Raw genomic sequence first — 16,667 nt, forward strand, 5'->3', positions numbered from 1 at the left:
GTTGTCTTTTTTTTACAGCTGTGAACCCAGATTTTCAAAGGAGACATTCACACAGGTGCATAAACATTCACTGTGCATTCAGATCCATAACACAAAATTCTAAAATCTGTGTCTGAGGACATGCATATGCACATATCATCCATTCTGGTAGTCTTATTTTTATTTTTTTAACACATCTCTAAAAGCAAATATACTATATTGTCAAAAGTATTGGTACGCCTGCCTTTACACACACATGAACTTTAATGGTATCCCAGTCTTGGTCCGTAGGGTCCAATATTGAGTTGGCCTACCCTTTGCAACTATAACAGCTTCAACCATGTCTTTATGGACCTTGCTTTGTGCACTAGTCCAGATCATTTGGCGTAGGGGGGGTTATGGTGTGGGGTTGTTTTTCGGAGGTTGGGCTTGGCCCCTTAGTTCCAGTGAAGAAAACTCTTAAGAATACAAAGACATTTTGGACAATTTCATCCTCCCAACTTTGTGGGAACAGTTTTCCTGTTCCAACATGACACCAGTGCATAAAGCAAGGTTCATAAAGACACGGATGAGCAAGTTTGGGGTGGAGGAACTTGACTGGCCTGCACAGAGTCCTAACTTCAACCCAACAGAACACCTTTGGGATGAATTAGAGCAATGACCACTCATCACCAGGTAAGTACAACAGGGACTGGAAGGGTGGGCAGGGTGTAGTAGACAGCCCACTCTGGGTCACAAGTTACTGCACTCCCATTTTCCAGATGACAAGTAAGACCAAAGAGGCGATCGACTCCTTACATGCAGACATAGTTTGTTTATAACTCTCTGATGTGCAATGTAGGGACTGTCTTTAAATGTTGTTTTATGATACCCGTTTTATGTCAAATAAACATTTGTTACTTTTTACTATACCGTGTCCAACCAGTGCCGTGAAAAATCCCTTCCCCTTTTCCCTGACCTAATCAGTGACAGACGTTCGGCCTCAAGCAGCCAATGTTGTCCTAATTATTTGGGTCTTTTTGTTTTACATAAGACCAAAGAGGCTTTGGCCATACTTCTCTTAATAACTGCTGTTATCAAATAAGTGTAGGTGTGCGCAAAATATGATTCAGAATTCCATAAACACTGAAGACAGGATGATTCCCATGAAAACCTTGTTTGTAATTGACAAAACAAGTCATCAGAGCTTTTACCAAATAATTTGTTTCCTAGAAACGCAACGTTTTAGTTGGATGCGAATCAAAATTTGCCAGATTGTTTCCGAGTGCAGATCATTTAGGGGGAATAATAGATTAATATGTACTACAGATGAGATCAGAACAATGCTTAAGTTGTCTGGGCAATTTATAGTGACTCACATAGCAATACTGTAGTTGTTTCAAAAACCCAATTTTCTCTAGATACGAACAAATGAGAAAGAAAACAAAATCATACTGTCAAAGCCTTAGAAAAATGTACTATCACGTTTGAAAAGCAACTTCAGGATACAAGGGACACCAATCAGCAAGCATTTAAAGTGGAACTATGGGCAAAGAATGACCTACTGTATAATTAACTCTGGGACTTCTATCAATACAATCTTTTTTTTTTACCCTCGTAACTGTTTTATTACCCTTTATTCCTACCCAAACATTTGATATTTTTCTACTTTCTTTAATAGGGTGAAAACACTGTTCTTTCTGCACTGAAAAAGCACAGCAGAGCGGTCACTGTGTGGACAGGGTAGACTAATGCCCTGTACACACGATCAGGCTTTAGCCCGAACAAACTCACATCGGAATTCCGAGAGAATTCCATCAGAGGAAAAGAGAACATGTTCTCTATGTAAACTCAGACAGAATTCCTCGGAATATCCAATGGAAAAACTCCAATGGGCATACAAACAGTCGTAATTTCCAATGGAAAAAGTCTGTCTAAATTTTCCATCGGAACTTCCGATCGTGTGTACAAACATGGATTACACGGTACTGACCTGCAATCTTCGAGTGCCATTTCTCCTGTTTTCTCCCAGCTCCGGTTCAAGTTCTGCAGCAACATCAAACTGCGGTCATCCAGAGGTAGAGTAAAGGTTTCTTCATTCAAATGCTCAATGTCAGCCGACCGTTCTCTGAGCTCCAACAGATGCTTCTGTACATAAAGAATATGTTGCTTATTTTTTATATTTAGGTAAGAATGACCTACACGCATCAAATTAAAGACAGATTTCTCAAGTATACCTTAATAGGTTCAGAACGTTCTTCCTTCTCCTTTTGTGAAAGACAAACATGGCCGACAAAATCAGCTGATGACTTTACGCAGGACTGCAGATTTTCTAGATCGGCTTTGAAGGCCTCAACCTCCTTCTGAAGTAGCTAGAAAAAAATATATTTAGAAAAAAAATGTTTTTAAATACATTGAGCTACAAAGACCTACCTAGGTTCTTGGTGTGTGTAGCAGGAACGTGAGGTGAGGTCAGTGGCTGGTGAGGCACTGGCTAGTATCAGAGCCAGATACACACAGGTTACATACAGCGTGAATGTTAGAGTGAGAGCAATAATTCTAGCACCAGACTAACTCTATATGGGTAACCTCAAAAATGTTGCCTATATCATAGTATACAAACAAATCGGGCTAACTAAATGTTTTAATTTTTTATGAAACCGTTTATTTCCAAAAAAAAATACGTGTTTGAAAAATTGCTGTGCAAAGACAGTCCATAGACACAGAGTGTATGACTCAGTCCTGCCCCCCGGCAGCCGCGTTATTGGATTTGATTGACAGCAGCGGGAGCCAATGGCTGTGCTGCTATCAATCTATCCAATCAACACTGAGACCCCGTGAAGAAGAGGATCCTGGGGACGAGCCGAGCAGATGCATCAAGGTGAAAAAAAACACGAACCTTTACAACCCCTTTAAGCCTGTTTGACCCTTAATAATAAAGGGTCCAGGCTCTCTGGTAAGAGTCCATATTGCTTGTGGTGGCGGTGGAGGGTCTTTTGGATTCATCTGCAATTTCACAAATTCGTTTTTGGAGTTTTTTTTATAATTGGACTGTTTTATATCACTTTATGAGCATATTTATTTATGTTTAGTGCAACACTTTTTTGTATATCCAAATAATGGAGGTCAAATGCAGCATCTTAACTGTCATGTGCACTCCTTAATTAAAAACATTGGCATTTTGTTGAACTGCATTTCAGGTGCGTCAAGTGTAGGATAACAACGCCATTGAATTGAGCTCTTAGGGTAAACACGGCAATATTAACGCAAATTATTCCCTGGCGGAAAATGCACTGCTCTTCTCTTTATAAAATAAATCCAGAACATTTCAGCTTAAACATCAGCTGCTTCATGACTTTGCTACATCTTCTCTTCAACAGAACAGTAATTGTGCAGACCATTTTCTTTGCTTGAAGAGAAATTTACTTTTGTGCGATGGAATATTGCTTACACGTAGACTGCTCAGTTTACAATATTAAAGCTCAGCACATTGTGTTAAATCATTTTTACTTGGACATGAATGTTATGCTACTCTTTCAAACCAAAGCCATCAAAAAGTAAAAGTGCATGTAATGCCCAAATGTTTTCTCATATTTGGGTGAAGCAGGGAACGGAGAGAAAATGACAAGTTTTCTTTTCGATTTGTGTTCCCATTGGGGAGATTCACTCAATATATTCATTCATGCTGACCGTTATTAATGTGACTGAATATGGTGGGAAATCTAACATTTTAGTGGCCAATGGAGCAAAGAAAGAGGAAAGATCTTGCAGTGAGGACACTCTGGTAACGGCTGTCCAATTCCTTTGGAGAGACCTTCTCCCAATTTCTGTTGTTTATGGAACTAGAAGTGAAAAAATCTCACCAATGGAACAAAGGCAGATAAAGAAAATGTATATATATATATATATATATATATATATATATATATATATATATATATATATATATATATATATATATATATATATATATATATATATATATATATATATATATATATATATATTCCCTACTCTAATCAAAAAAATGTTGCATTTGGGTGTTTTCGTTAAACATTAAAGGCCCCTTTTTACACAAAGCATCTGAGATCCACCTGTCAATTTTTCATGCAGACCTGATCAGACAGTCTATTCACCTCTATGGACTGGTGGGTGTAAACAGACTTGTGACCATTTACACCGCCCTGCCTCCAATCTGATGCACTAAAAACCAAACAGAAGGGCATCCTTCCTTCTTCATCTAGGCGGATTGGAAGGAAATCTGGTGTAAACATTCAGCAGAGTACGTTTACTCTTACAATAGAGCAGGCTCTGCCCTGTGTGAAAAATACCTTAGTGACAGGATTACCTAACCCAGTGCACATACCAGGTTCACCCAGATACATTCGCATCAGGTCCTTCCTTAGCCTACGCTACCTTGGTACTTACAGAGCCCCAGTGGTCCAAAAAACCCTTCCCGAAGTTAATGGGTGGGGGGTCTTGTCCCACCCTTTCCTACATCTTCACTAGGGATGAGCTCAGTTGTATTTGGATCGTAGTCCAAACCTACTTGAGTAAGATCACCAGAAAGCCATCACTGTACCAGACCAATCATAACTGGCCGAAGTATTTCCTGCTCCAAAATCACATTGTGTAACAAAAATTGAAAAGTGAAACTTCGCAATGCGAGTCAAAATCTGTGCTGCCTGAAAATACATTCTACAAAATAGGAGGGCATCCTTCCTCCCCATCTAGGTGGATCGGAGGGAAATCGTGTGTAAATGGATAGCAGAGTCCGTTTACTCTTGCTCGCAATAAAGCAGAGCAGGCTCCATCTTGTGTGAAAGAGAACTTGGCGACAGGATTACTTAATGTCATGAGCACATACCAGGTTCCTTCACATCAGGTCCTTCCTTGGCCTACACAACCTCAGTATTTACATGGCCCCAGTGGTCCAAAAAAAACCTTGCCCCGCCCTTTCCTACATCTTTACTAGGGATGAGCTCAGTTGTATTCAGATACTAGTCCGAACCCACTTGAGCAAGTCCACAGGAAGTCATCACTGTACCTGGCTAATTATAACTGGCTGAAGTATTTCCTGCTCCAAAGCCACATCATGTAGCAAAAATTAAAAAGTAGAATCAAAATTTTAGGCAAACTTTGCAATGAGAGTCAAAATCTGTGCTGCCTGAAAAAATATTCTCGTTTCCATTTAACACTACATCACTTCCTAAAACACTAAATTGGCAACTGTAGAATATAATACCATGCTACAGTATAAGCCATTAAGCCCCGTCATGCGTATACAGCAGCACATTTATACATCAGGAGGATTCCTTCTCAAATACCTTCAACTCTGCCATCTTTGATGAGACACTTCTCTCCAAGTGATCAATCCTGTGAGAAGCGTTTTGTCTCTCCGAGTAGATCACATCGGCAGCTGCTGCATTTTGGCGAATCACTTTGTCTGCCAGTTCTGAAACTTGCAGGTTGTGGGCTCGGAGGGCCTGCAGACTTTGCTCCAACACCTACAAACACCAAAAATAACAGCCATTGTGTTTTGCATACAGCAATATACCCCAAACACAGCAAGATATGAAGTCAAGCAGAATTAAAACAGTATTTCAGAATGTATATGCTTCCCAGCAAATATATTAATACTCATAATGCTTGTGGTCCTAGAGTAGAGGTGTGATGGACACTGACAGGTCTTAGGATGCAATACCGCGGCCGCCGCTGGGGGGAGATCCCGTCGTAAACCAGCGTTGGGTATGCAAATTAGGAGTTACGGCGATTCCCGACGGATTTTCGCGTTCGCTACGTCGCCGCTAGTCTAGTTTCCCGTCGCAAAGTTAGTCGTTTTTTGGTGCCCTAACTTTAGTCAGCAATCGTATTGCTGTCTAAAGTATGGCCGTCGTTCCCGCGTCGAAATTTTAAATTTAACGTCGTTTGCGTAACACGTCCGGAAATACGGAAGTACACTACGCGCGTTGCCGTTCGAAAAAATGATGTCACGGCGCGCAAAGCACGACTAGAATTGCGAAACTGAGCATGCGCAGTAGGTCCGGCACGGGAGCGCGCCTAATTTAAATGGCACACGCCCATTTGAATTGGCCCGCCTTGCGCCGGAGGCCGCCGGCGTTGTTTTCATTGCAAGTGCTTTGTGAATCAGGCACTTGCGATGAAAACTTGCGGCAGTGTAACGTATCTACGATACATTACGCCGCCGCACTTCTACCTGAATCTGGCCCAATGTTCTGTTTTTATAACTTACTCCCTGTCTTATGGCGACAGTGTTGCTCCTCTATAGAGAATAAAGGGTGAGTGATGTCAGCCTAGGACAGGAAGTGTGTTATGGACAGGATTCACCATGTAAAAATAAAAGGAAAAAAAAGCCTTAAAAGAAAACACTAATGCAGCCAACAAATCTAAGTATAGGTAATAAATACTGCATCATATTTAGTTTTTGGCTTTAGATGCACTTAAAAAATGTTTTCATGACTTGTGATGGACAATATTTTTTTCTGTAACATTTTCTATAAACTAAAGTACTACCAAGTAAACAGAAGATATATTGCGTTACAATTGCAAAGAAGAGTATCATTTTTTTCATAAAGCTTGACATTTGAAAATGGCGATTATTAACAGTAAGCATTCCCAGCGATTTACATAGCACGCGAGTCTGTCATTTCAAGTCAGATTAATTTCGGATATGGGAATGCGAAGTTGTGTGACATCTGGGTATTACAGCTGTGAGTTAATTTCTGTGGCCAGCAGAGACAGCCACAAACGGCACGGTGGAGATTAGAAATGATGATTGAGGCTTTCAGGAAAACGAATGTCTGAGACTGGGATGACCTGGTCTAGATGCGCCAGCTGCCAAGCCTTGAGATTAGAGAGCAAACACAGGACTAGTCTAGAGCCAGAAAACACTATACAGGTCACTGGCAGAAGGGACCAGACATTTTATTATACTGACTTTTATATTTTTATTGAACTCTAGTATTATTGAATACTATTTGGGTTGACATCACAGAATTAAAGCTGGACACCAAACAGGTAAATGCACATATAGAAAGATTTCTGCATATGGATTTGTATTTCTGTCCAGCCAGTCCTGAGATTCAGCCTAGGTTCACATTGTGCAGGTTAGAAATCGTGCCATTTCAGCTGAACTCGCACAATTTCAACCTGGCAATGCAGTCCGACTTCAGATGTGATTTGACAGGCATCTGTGTGGGTTTCTGCACAGCTGTCCATACAAATTTCCCCTCGAAGTTCCCAGAAGTAGTACAGGAACTACTTTTGGGGGATCGGTGCGCCACTGCACTAATTGGGACGGTGCCATTGACAGCAAATTTGCCTTGGCATTGGAGGGCATACAGGCAACAGCTGCCAGGAGCGACAGGCCAGAGGATGACCCTCCTCGGGATGACCGACCCCCCACCCCAGTCGTCCCCACGGCTATTGAGGAGCCGGACCCTAGGCACAAGGCCTGGCCCACGAGAGGGCAAATTACTTTCTGGACGTTGGCAGCGCAGAGTATGAGCGATATTTTTTTTTTTGGAGTGTCGTGCATAGATGTATGTGCCGTCCTCCAGTAAGGGCATGCCATGTCGGCCAATGGCATGATCCCTTTTATTTTTTTTGTAGTCACTGCACACGGTCAGTAGTGCAGGCTACAGTGTGACTGGTGTGTGAATGTGGGTGACATTCCTGCCAGCAAGGCGTGTCACTTTGGGTCGTCTGGGAGAGGTTATCACCACGACCGTGTGAAAGTGGTATGAATGGACAGCAACACCATTGGGGCCTTGGCGTGGCGTTGCTGCTCCCAAGTCCTGCATGGTGGACTTGGGCTAAACCAATGTGAAGTGTATGTGGTGTATGTGAGCACAGGACCCCAGATGGCAAGTCCCCTTTTTTTTTATTTTTTTAGAAAAAAAAAATGTTTTTGATTTTTATTTCTTTTTTTATTCTTTTTAGTTCCTTTTTTTATACATACATTTTTCTTTATTTAGTCTTTCTCAATTCACGGCAGCACCCCCCCAGGCCCATGCCTGAAGCTGTGTAAGGGGCCCCATAGTTCCTGATGGCGGCCCTGCCTGGCATGTTGGCATACAGATGTGTTGTCCTGCAAGTGTGGTTGCTCAGCTCGTCCGTAATGGTGCTGCTGCAGCTGCTGTCCAGCTGACCTGTGCACGTCTGGTGCTGAGTTACATCTGCTTTAGGTGGAATAACTTTACGCCGGACACAGAACTTCCGCGCACTGCGCGTAGCCTGCGCCGGGCGCATGTACGTTCGTGAATTGCCGTATCTCCCTCATTTGCATATTTGAACACAAAATCAATGGGAGCGCCACATGTGTCCAGCGTAAATATGCGCCCACGATACGCCGGCGTAGACAAGTTACGTCGGTCGGATGAAGCCTATCTTCAGGCGTATCTAGTTTTGTGGTCACGGCGCATAGATACGACGCTGCATATTTACAATTACGTGGCGTATCTCGAGATACGTCGGCGTAACTGCTTTGTGAATCCGGGCCTATGTCTGGGTAAAATTAACAGGCAAAATTTTTTTTTTTTATTACGCTTTTTGCAGTTGTCCCATTTTCATAGCTTACTTGCTATTTTGAAATACAAGCAAGACCTTTACCCCCCTCTCATTTAGTCTTTCTTTTGGGATTTTTTTTATAGTGTACAGTATGTCTATGCAGCAAATACAAATAAAAAATTTTTTTAAAACATTTTAATTTAGTACAGCTCTACAAGTACATTTTCATTAAAAAAAATAAGCAAGTACAGAAAAATATCTGTTGATCCTGCCAAGTTAGCCTCTGCACAAGTACAGAATACCCTGTCTACATAATAGAGGGGGGGGGGGTCTGTAGTTCAGAAAGGGAGGGGACTCAGTCAAAGCTTGGGATTTTAGAGCAGCCAAAGCAGTTCTGTCAGTTCAGTACAAAAGTTAGAAAATCTCCGGATTTCTGGCAGGATCAATCTTTTTTTTTTCTAGTATTTGCATTTTTGAGAAAAGACAAAACATGAGAATATGTACAGGTATTGCAGAGAAAGATATACACTATAAACATATTTGATGTGACAAAACAGAAGCACAAAAAATTAAGAGAAAAGGGTTGAGCTTGTATTACGAGTACAAAAAAAAAAATCCCCATGAAAATATGACAACCGCAGAAATAGAACGCCTAAGAAATCCAGTAAGGAACCTGTCCGGCTGGAGTATTTATCTGCCTCCAATACTTGTTTTGGGATCTGAATTCATTCTTTAGCAAAAGAAAATATTCCAATACAGTCTTGGCCAGCATGTCCTCCAAAAAGTCTATAATACATTGTAAAGCGACACTGATCATTTAACACATTGGCAAATTTACACCGCTGCTGGGAATTCATTTTTAAACTGGACCTGAACCCAAGAAATTAATATTTGCTATCTCATAGGGAATATCTATACTATATAAATCATGGCCAAGCGGTATCCTGAGAAACCTTAAGCCAGGAAAACCTGAAAAACAGCAGTGTGCTTCCTGAGCATTGAGCCTAATGGTTGTAGATCTGCAGGGTTAGAAATAAATAGGTAGATTCAGTAAGAGTTAGGCCGACTTATCAGTAGATAAGCTGACCTAACTCAGAATGTACGCCGACTTATGTTTAAGCGTATGCTCAAACAGAGATACGCTTAAACATATCTAAGATAAGATGGCTTGCGCCGTCCTATCTTAGGTTGCAATTTTTCGGATGGCCGCTAGGTGGCGCTTCCATTGCGGTCGGCGTAGAATATGTAAATTAGTTCATACGCCGATTCACAAACGTACGCCCGGCCGACGCAGTAAATTAACGCCGTTTCCGTAAGGCATTAGCAGGCCTAAAGTTATTCCATCTATTAAATGGAATAACAATGTTAAAGTATGGCCGCCATTCTCGCCGCGAGATTCAAATTTTTTACGTCGTTTGCGTAAGTCGTCCGCGAATCGGGATTTACGTACTTAGCCGCAATGCACACTGGGAAATGTAGGCACCCGGCGCATGCGCAGTAAAAACAAAACGTCAAAAACGTGAGGTCAAGCCTCATTACCATAAAACACGCCCCCCTCCAACACATTTGAATTAGGCGCCCTTACGCCCGCCGCATTTACGCTACGCCGCCCTAAGTAAGGAGGCAAGTACTTTGAGAATACAGTACTTGCCTCTCTTACTTAAGGCGGCGTAGTGTAAACACGCTAGGCTACGCCGCCTTAGATATGCGCGCCCCTACCTGAATCTACCTATAAATCACTACTGGTCTCATTAGATCCAGAGTGAGATTTATTGAGGTCACTACTGTGCTACTCCTTGCTGGAGAGAAAGTTGTGCCCGAGTGTCAAGAATATATGTCATAAGTTATTAGAATCCACCAAATGGTGGAGCAACCTTGACAAACCTGGCTTGTACCAAAGTGGCCACCTCTACACAGTGCAGATTGAGCCATGATAAAGCAATCATAGGAGGAAGATTAGGCTACAGAGATACAGGTGCTAGCCCTTTTAAAACACAACTTCCATAGTTTAGGACCTCATTTAACCCTTCACTCTAGAGATTTCCATAGCTTATACTAAAGAAATTCCCATCATGCAGTATTAAATATGTATTTAGGAGATTTGTCCTGACTGGAGTTTTTGCTAAAATGTTGCAGAATTTCATCATTAAAGCCCACCTGAAAAAAAAAAGAAAAAAAAGAGCCCTTTAATAGTAGGCTGCAAACCATAATGTTACCTGTAGATCCTGAATTCTTTGTTGTAGGGTGTCAGCTTGTTTGTCTTCCGAGAGTTTAGCGTAGAGTAGCTGCTGACACTTTCCTTCCAGTTGTTCCATGTCCCGGGTGTGATTCTGGTAGGAGTCACTGTAGGCTTCCCATAGTTGCAGTAAAAGTCCAGCTGACTGTAGCTCACTAGAAAGTTCCTCATTCACTGGAGTCCACCTGTCATTGCACAGTTTAAAAAAAACTGAAATTGTAGCAATTAAACTGAAAACTGAATTTGAAGCAAACGCAATATTAAAGTATAACTAAAGGCAAAACTTTTTTTTTTAGTTTTGGATAGAGTGGAGAGGGATTAGAACATCTGTCAGTTTTTATTGCTGTCTGTACTCCCATTAATGGGGTTGTAAAAGGTAAAAGTTTTTTCACATTAATGCATTCTATGCAGGTGAAAAAACATCCGACAATACCGCCCCCCCCAGCCCCCCCGTTATACTTACCTGACCCCTTGAAAGTCCCGCGCTCAACCCGACATCCTCTTCGCCGTTGATTGGCTACAGTGGATGGATTGAAAGCAGCGCAGCCATTGGCTGGCGCTGCTGTCAATCACATCCAATGACACGTCACGCCGGGGGGCCGGGCCGAGTGATGCAGTAGCCGCCGCTGGATCACGTCAGGGTATAAAAGAGAAGAGAGGCACCTCTAAGTTTAGCAATAAGTTGCTAAATGTTGTACCTTCATTAAATGTAACCATATTGCTAGACTTAGAGGCTCTTCTCTTCTTTTTTATACTCAGTTGTGACATGATGCTACTCTTATATCAAGACATCGCTTGTATATCAAAGCAAAACATTTTTTTACTTCCTTCTCTGAGCTGGCCGCTCAACTGTTGGCTAATTGCCAGCTCCTATCTCTCCACAGTGACTCACCTGTTGATGATCCGACTCCTCAGTCCTGCCTACTTAAGCCTTCCACTTCACTTGCTTGCTTGCATCGCCTTGGTCAACATCACAGAGTTTCCTGTTAAAGACTTTGCTTGGCCGACATCCCTTCTGGCTCCTGATCCTGCTTGCTGTTCTACTATGTTCATCTCTGGCTCCCTGGCCTTTGGCTTGTCTGAGTATCCGATCCGGTTCCTCAACTTTCGCTATGTTTTGTCTACGCTTACTCTGTTTATCTTTTTATTATTATTATTATAATTAAACAAGTGTGATTTAACTGTACTTCTGTCTCGGTTCGATTCATGGTTTCTGACACAGACCCAGGAACTCTGTGCAGAGAACTGACCAATAGAGTCCCTGGGAGGTATATCAAATGGCCAGAGAGGGTTCACATTCCAGCATCTACAATACCATCAACATCTACAATGTCTACTGAAAATAATAAGAATATCCAGTAAGGTGCAACAAAATTCCTTTGGGTAGTTGAAGAAAGCAGGTTTTCCCCAAAAGTAACCAAGTTACTTGCTTTCCCCTGGAGAAAACCAGTACATAACCTGTATGATAAGTGAAGGAGATTATATTATATATATATATATATATATATATATATATATATATATATATATATATATATATATATATATATATATATATATATATATATATATATATATATATATATATATACTGGAAGGCAATAGGGAGTGCTCAATTCCACACAGGAGGAACAAACTCAATGACAAAGCAGACCGATCAAATCTGATCCGCCAGTTGAGGTCCTCTGCTCTGGAATGGACTTGAAAGCTTGTTTCTTAGCTTACAATACGGAGTTGGTCAGTCCTTTTTTTTTTAGCACCACCATCAGCCAAGCTTGCAAGAAACAAGGACCCGTGTTTATGTGGTCCAGGTAAAACTTTCTATGGCACTTGGTAAACCCAAATAAGATAAAAAAATATATAAAACACACTAACCTGCTTTCAGCTTCTTTACAATCCTGTCCCAGAATGGCAATGGCTGAAGGGCTGCAGAGACCTTCCATGCTTTTAAGAGCAGCTCTCATTTTGGACCAGTTTTCCTCATGTTGTTCAGCCTGCTCCTGAGTGGTCTAAAGAACAGGGAATACATTCTAAGTAGTGGGATAACCCTTTAAAACCCTACATTTTTCACACATTCATAATTCAAATATAGATTATTGCCTATGTCTGATGTTATGGCTTTATCCAAATTAATGATCACATGTTGCTTTTGGGGTATTCATCAGCAGTGCAAAAAACAATGTGGATGTGCAAAGCATTGTAAAACACATCACATATATCCTATTTAAAATAAAACCTGGAAGCCAACTCTGACTGCACTTGCGTAAAGAGTTTCAGTGCCACAGAAAGCTTCATAAACTTGTCTGATTGGCTGTCAAGCATACAGGTTTAGCTGGCCGAAATGGAGACAGTTCAGCAGGGACTGGCCGAATTGTGACCCATCTATGGCCATTCTCGCATGCGATCAACTTCTGTCAAACGGGACTGTTGGAAAATGTTTTATTTACAGCGCTGATCAGTGTATTCTGACAGCAGATGAGTCCCCACTGTCAAAATAAAATAGCACAGTGAGGAGCATTCCTCCATCAAACTCACATGTGTGGATGGGGAAATCCGTTAACTTTTGTTCAATCAGCCCTCTAGCCAGGGCTGGACTGGGACAGAAATTTGGCCCTGGACTTCATCCAGACTGGCCCACTTTGACAGGTCTCTCCCATGGCAGCCGGGCAACTCCCGCAACCCCCCCTCCAGTCACACAAGCCCCCTCTCCCCCTTCACTAGCCACTAGCCATTCCACTTTTATTAGAGTAGAACGGTTGGTACTGGTCCTCTTATAGGCAGTACCAGTGGGGAAGCTAGACATTATTTAACCCGGGGCAAAGAATCCGTTCCGTGCCCCCCCTTATGGGACAAGATTAGGCAGAAGTGAGAAACTCCCAGGCCATAGCTGTTGAGTCAGCTGTCTGTCCCCTCCTCCATGCTCCTCTGTCGTCCCCCATGCTCCTCTGGTCCTCCCCCTGCTTCTCTGTTCCCCCCAGGTGAACGCTGCGGGGAGGGAGAGGAGGTGAGAACTGTGGGAAGGGAGAGACAGAGGAGCAGAGGGGGGCGGCTGTCACTGAAGCCGGCCCACTGAGCCATCGGCCCACCGGGAAACTCCCTGTAGTCCCAATAGTCAGTCCATCCCTGCCTCTAGCATATCAAAAAAAGGTGAATCATCTATGGACAGCCTAAAGCCTGGTACACACTTTTGTTTGTTTAAACCAGAGGGCTGAATGAAAAAAAATGAAGAGCTCGGGACAAGCCGCTGTACTAACTATGCAAGGTTAGTGCATCAATTTACCCTGCTAAGTCGCTGTGTTCTGAAATGGGGACAACCCTCCTGCCAGAACACATCGGTCAGTGCTCCCAGCCTTTGGCTGAGAGGCCTGATCAGCTGCCAGTTGGCAGACCTTTTTTGGTCATACCCCTTCAACTGAAAGCGGCCGAATGGCCAGCTTCTGTCGGACCGACCGCTGTACACGTTGGGCGGTTTCTATTGAATCGGCCGATGCCGCCTGGCATTCAGCCCTTGTGTACTAGGCTCAACTGTAGAAGTGGGACAGAGAAGAAGGAAAAACTCCTTATCAGATGGGAAAATAGCAATCAGGATGACATTTCTATTCAGTCTGATCAATAGTTGTTGTTTCTTATTGTCATCAGACTTCTTATTGCCATCCAGCTGAATATTGGTGGATCTGGAGATATCTATGAATCGTCCCATAGGTGCCCCTAGAGCACCTTACAATTAATCTTCCCTAATAAGCCTGATATTTTTGCAATGAATGCACTGGCCCATAAACAGTAACCTACAATGTGCATAGTAGGAAATAACTATGTATTTTGATTAGTGACACTATAATGAACTCATGGCTTACTGTTAATTATGCTAGATATACAAATATCCCAGGCATGGAAGATTCCCTTAATTTGCTCTGTTTTCATGAGAAGAAATATAGAGCCCCTTCAATGAGAAAATTAGTGTCCGATACCTTGTTGTCAGCTGACAGGATTCCTTGGACCACAAAGTGACCAAGTATTTATGATGTACAAGGGATGGTACCTGCAGTATCGTCAGATTTTGCTCCAGACAGTTCAATGATGATATGGGTCTTTTGGCTTGACAAACGACATACAATAATTTGACCAACATTTTCTTCACACATTCATAGTTTTCGTTGTATGTCTTCCAATGTCTCAACGACGAGTGTATAGAGGTCTTCAAATCGGCAACCTGCAAGACACAACACCAACAATTACACAGATTTACACAGCTACAAAATGTAAAAGAAAAATAAGTCAGTGGGTAAGGATGGCCATACACAGAGCTCAAATCCCCCATCAGCAAAAACAGTGTTGATGCGGGATTCCCTCATGTGAGGCCATGGTCTTCTCCAGGCAGGGCAAGCTGTGCCCGCTGGAAGAAGATTATCACTAGCAGCTATAGCAGCCACTAGTGATAACTGCAAGAGAACCCAGCTGGCTGGTTTTACCCAAGTTGATCGATCAACTTGGTACATTCAGCCTAACCATTAACGGTTCAAAAATCTGCTAAACTGGTCGGGAGTTGGACTGTGTATGGATGCACAGCTGCCCATTAGAGGGAGAGCTGTGGTCGTAGATTCATGACTACTCGGCATTAGTCTATAGCTGGATTTAGCAAATCATTTGTGATAATTGTCTCTGTGTTTGTGACCCTATGCATGTAAACCTACAAAAATGACTTCAATTGCTTTACATAAATTTAAAATGCATCACATTTACCTTATATTTATTTTTTTAAACTAAAAGTGTATATCAGGGCTAAACAAAAACCACGATCAGTACATCTCTTAAATATACAGCATTTTCGTCCCATGTTTAATAATGTTGTAAATACACACAAAAAAATCTGCTGATCTGCCATAAATCCAGTGAGCTCCTGTTAGGGAATGCAACATAGTGAAATGTTATATAAATACATAGGTTTCTATTCCAGCAAAAAAAGATGCTGCCCTGATTTCACCCAGCCTGCCCGCATACGGAAAGGGCTGTTGGCAGATTGTGGCGTGCACCATGTGAAAATGACCCCCCAGCAGATGCCCCTGCAATAACTTTGCAAAATACCTAAAGATTGAACTGATAATGTTCTGTGCCTTCATCAGTTATATTGCTCTTAGTCAGCTCAGAGGACTACAGAACCATGCCCGTTTGGGTTATGGACATTAAGAATAGGATGGGGTTCTGTGGCCATATCCTATGATTCTGGTCCAGAAGGGTGAGTGAGTGTTGTTACCCTAGGACAGCAAGTGTGTAACTGGCAGAATCCCCAGGTGAAAATAAAGGAAAATGCTTTAAAAAAAAAAAATGAATGCAGCCATTACATGGAATGGTAAGCTTGACTATATTACATGTTTGCTTTTGGATTTATATATGCTTTAATGGGCAAAGAAGGGAAAATCGGGGCTAAACTGATTTATGGTTTCAGTGCAACTTTTAAATACATTTGTTATTAAAAAGCATGCATGTCCTCCATTTAATTTTATGATAGCAGGACATCTCACTAATTGCCATCCTGTTTTCTGAACGGTGAGCTAGACATGAAAGACATACTAATTACATAAAAATTCACTGTTTGAGCTGTTCTTCTGGGCGCATAGCTCCGTTCTACCAAGTCTGATAAGGAGATACAGACCTGACTCGCAAAAGCGTTTCTCTTCTTCATGAGGTTTTCTGAGGTCAATAAACCTTGCTGGAATACGCCGTGATCCCCTGCTGGTGGTCCACTCCTCTCCAATTCCTCCAGCACATTGGACTTGGCCTTGATTTGTTCTTCCAGCTCCTGCAGGCCAAGTGAATATTTTAAAGTGACAATATTATATTATACACAACAGTTGCTCTACCACATCTATTATTGATAAAATCCATCTTTACTAATATATTTATTGTACCACTACCACCAGGCAATATCACACAGTCAGTGATTGTT

At 42.0% G+C, this 16,667-nt stretch overlaps 1 protein-coding gene across 3 annotated transcripts in view; it reads right to left on the reverse strand.

The window, feature by feature from the left end:
* Window positions 1-16,667, reverse strand: part of SYNE2 (spectrin repeat containing nuclear envelope protein 2) — a 431,618-nt gene that overhangs the window by 77,948 nt on the left and 337,003 nt on the right. For all 3 annotated transcript variants that reach the window (XM_040333402.1, XM_040333400.1, XM_040333403.1), the window contains 7 exons: window positions 16,374-16,520; window positions 14,763-14,933; window positions 12,599-12,732; window positions 10,704-10,908; window positions 5,286-5,465; window positions 2,196-2,330; window positions 1,952-2,106 (listed from right to left, as the gene is read on the reverse strand). In XM_040333402.1, the coding sequence (XP_040189336.1) occupies window positions 1,952-2,106; window positions 2,196-2,330; window positions 5,286-5,465; window positions 10,704-10,908; window positions 12,599-12,732; window positions 14,763-14,933; window positions 16,374-16,520 (1,127 nt within the window). The remainder of the gene's footprint in view (window positions 1-1,951; window positions 2,107-2,195; window positions 2,331-5,285; window positions 5,466-10,703; window positions 10,909-12,598; window positions 12,733-14,762; window positions 14,934-16,373; window positions 16,521-16,667) is intronic.

The sequence above is a fragment of the Rana temporaria genome, chromosome 13, assembly GCF_905171775.1.
Source record: "Rana temporaria chromosome 13, aRanTem1.1, whole genome shotgun sequence".
NCBI lineage: Eukaryota > Metazoa > Chordata > Amphibia > Anura > Ranidae > Rana > Rana temporaria.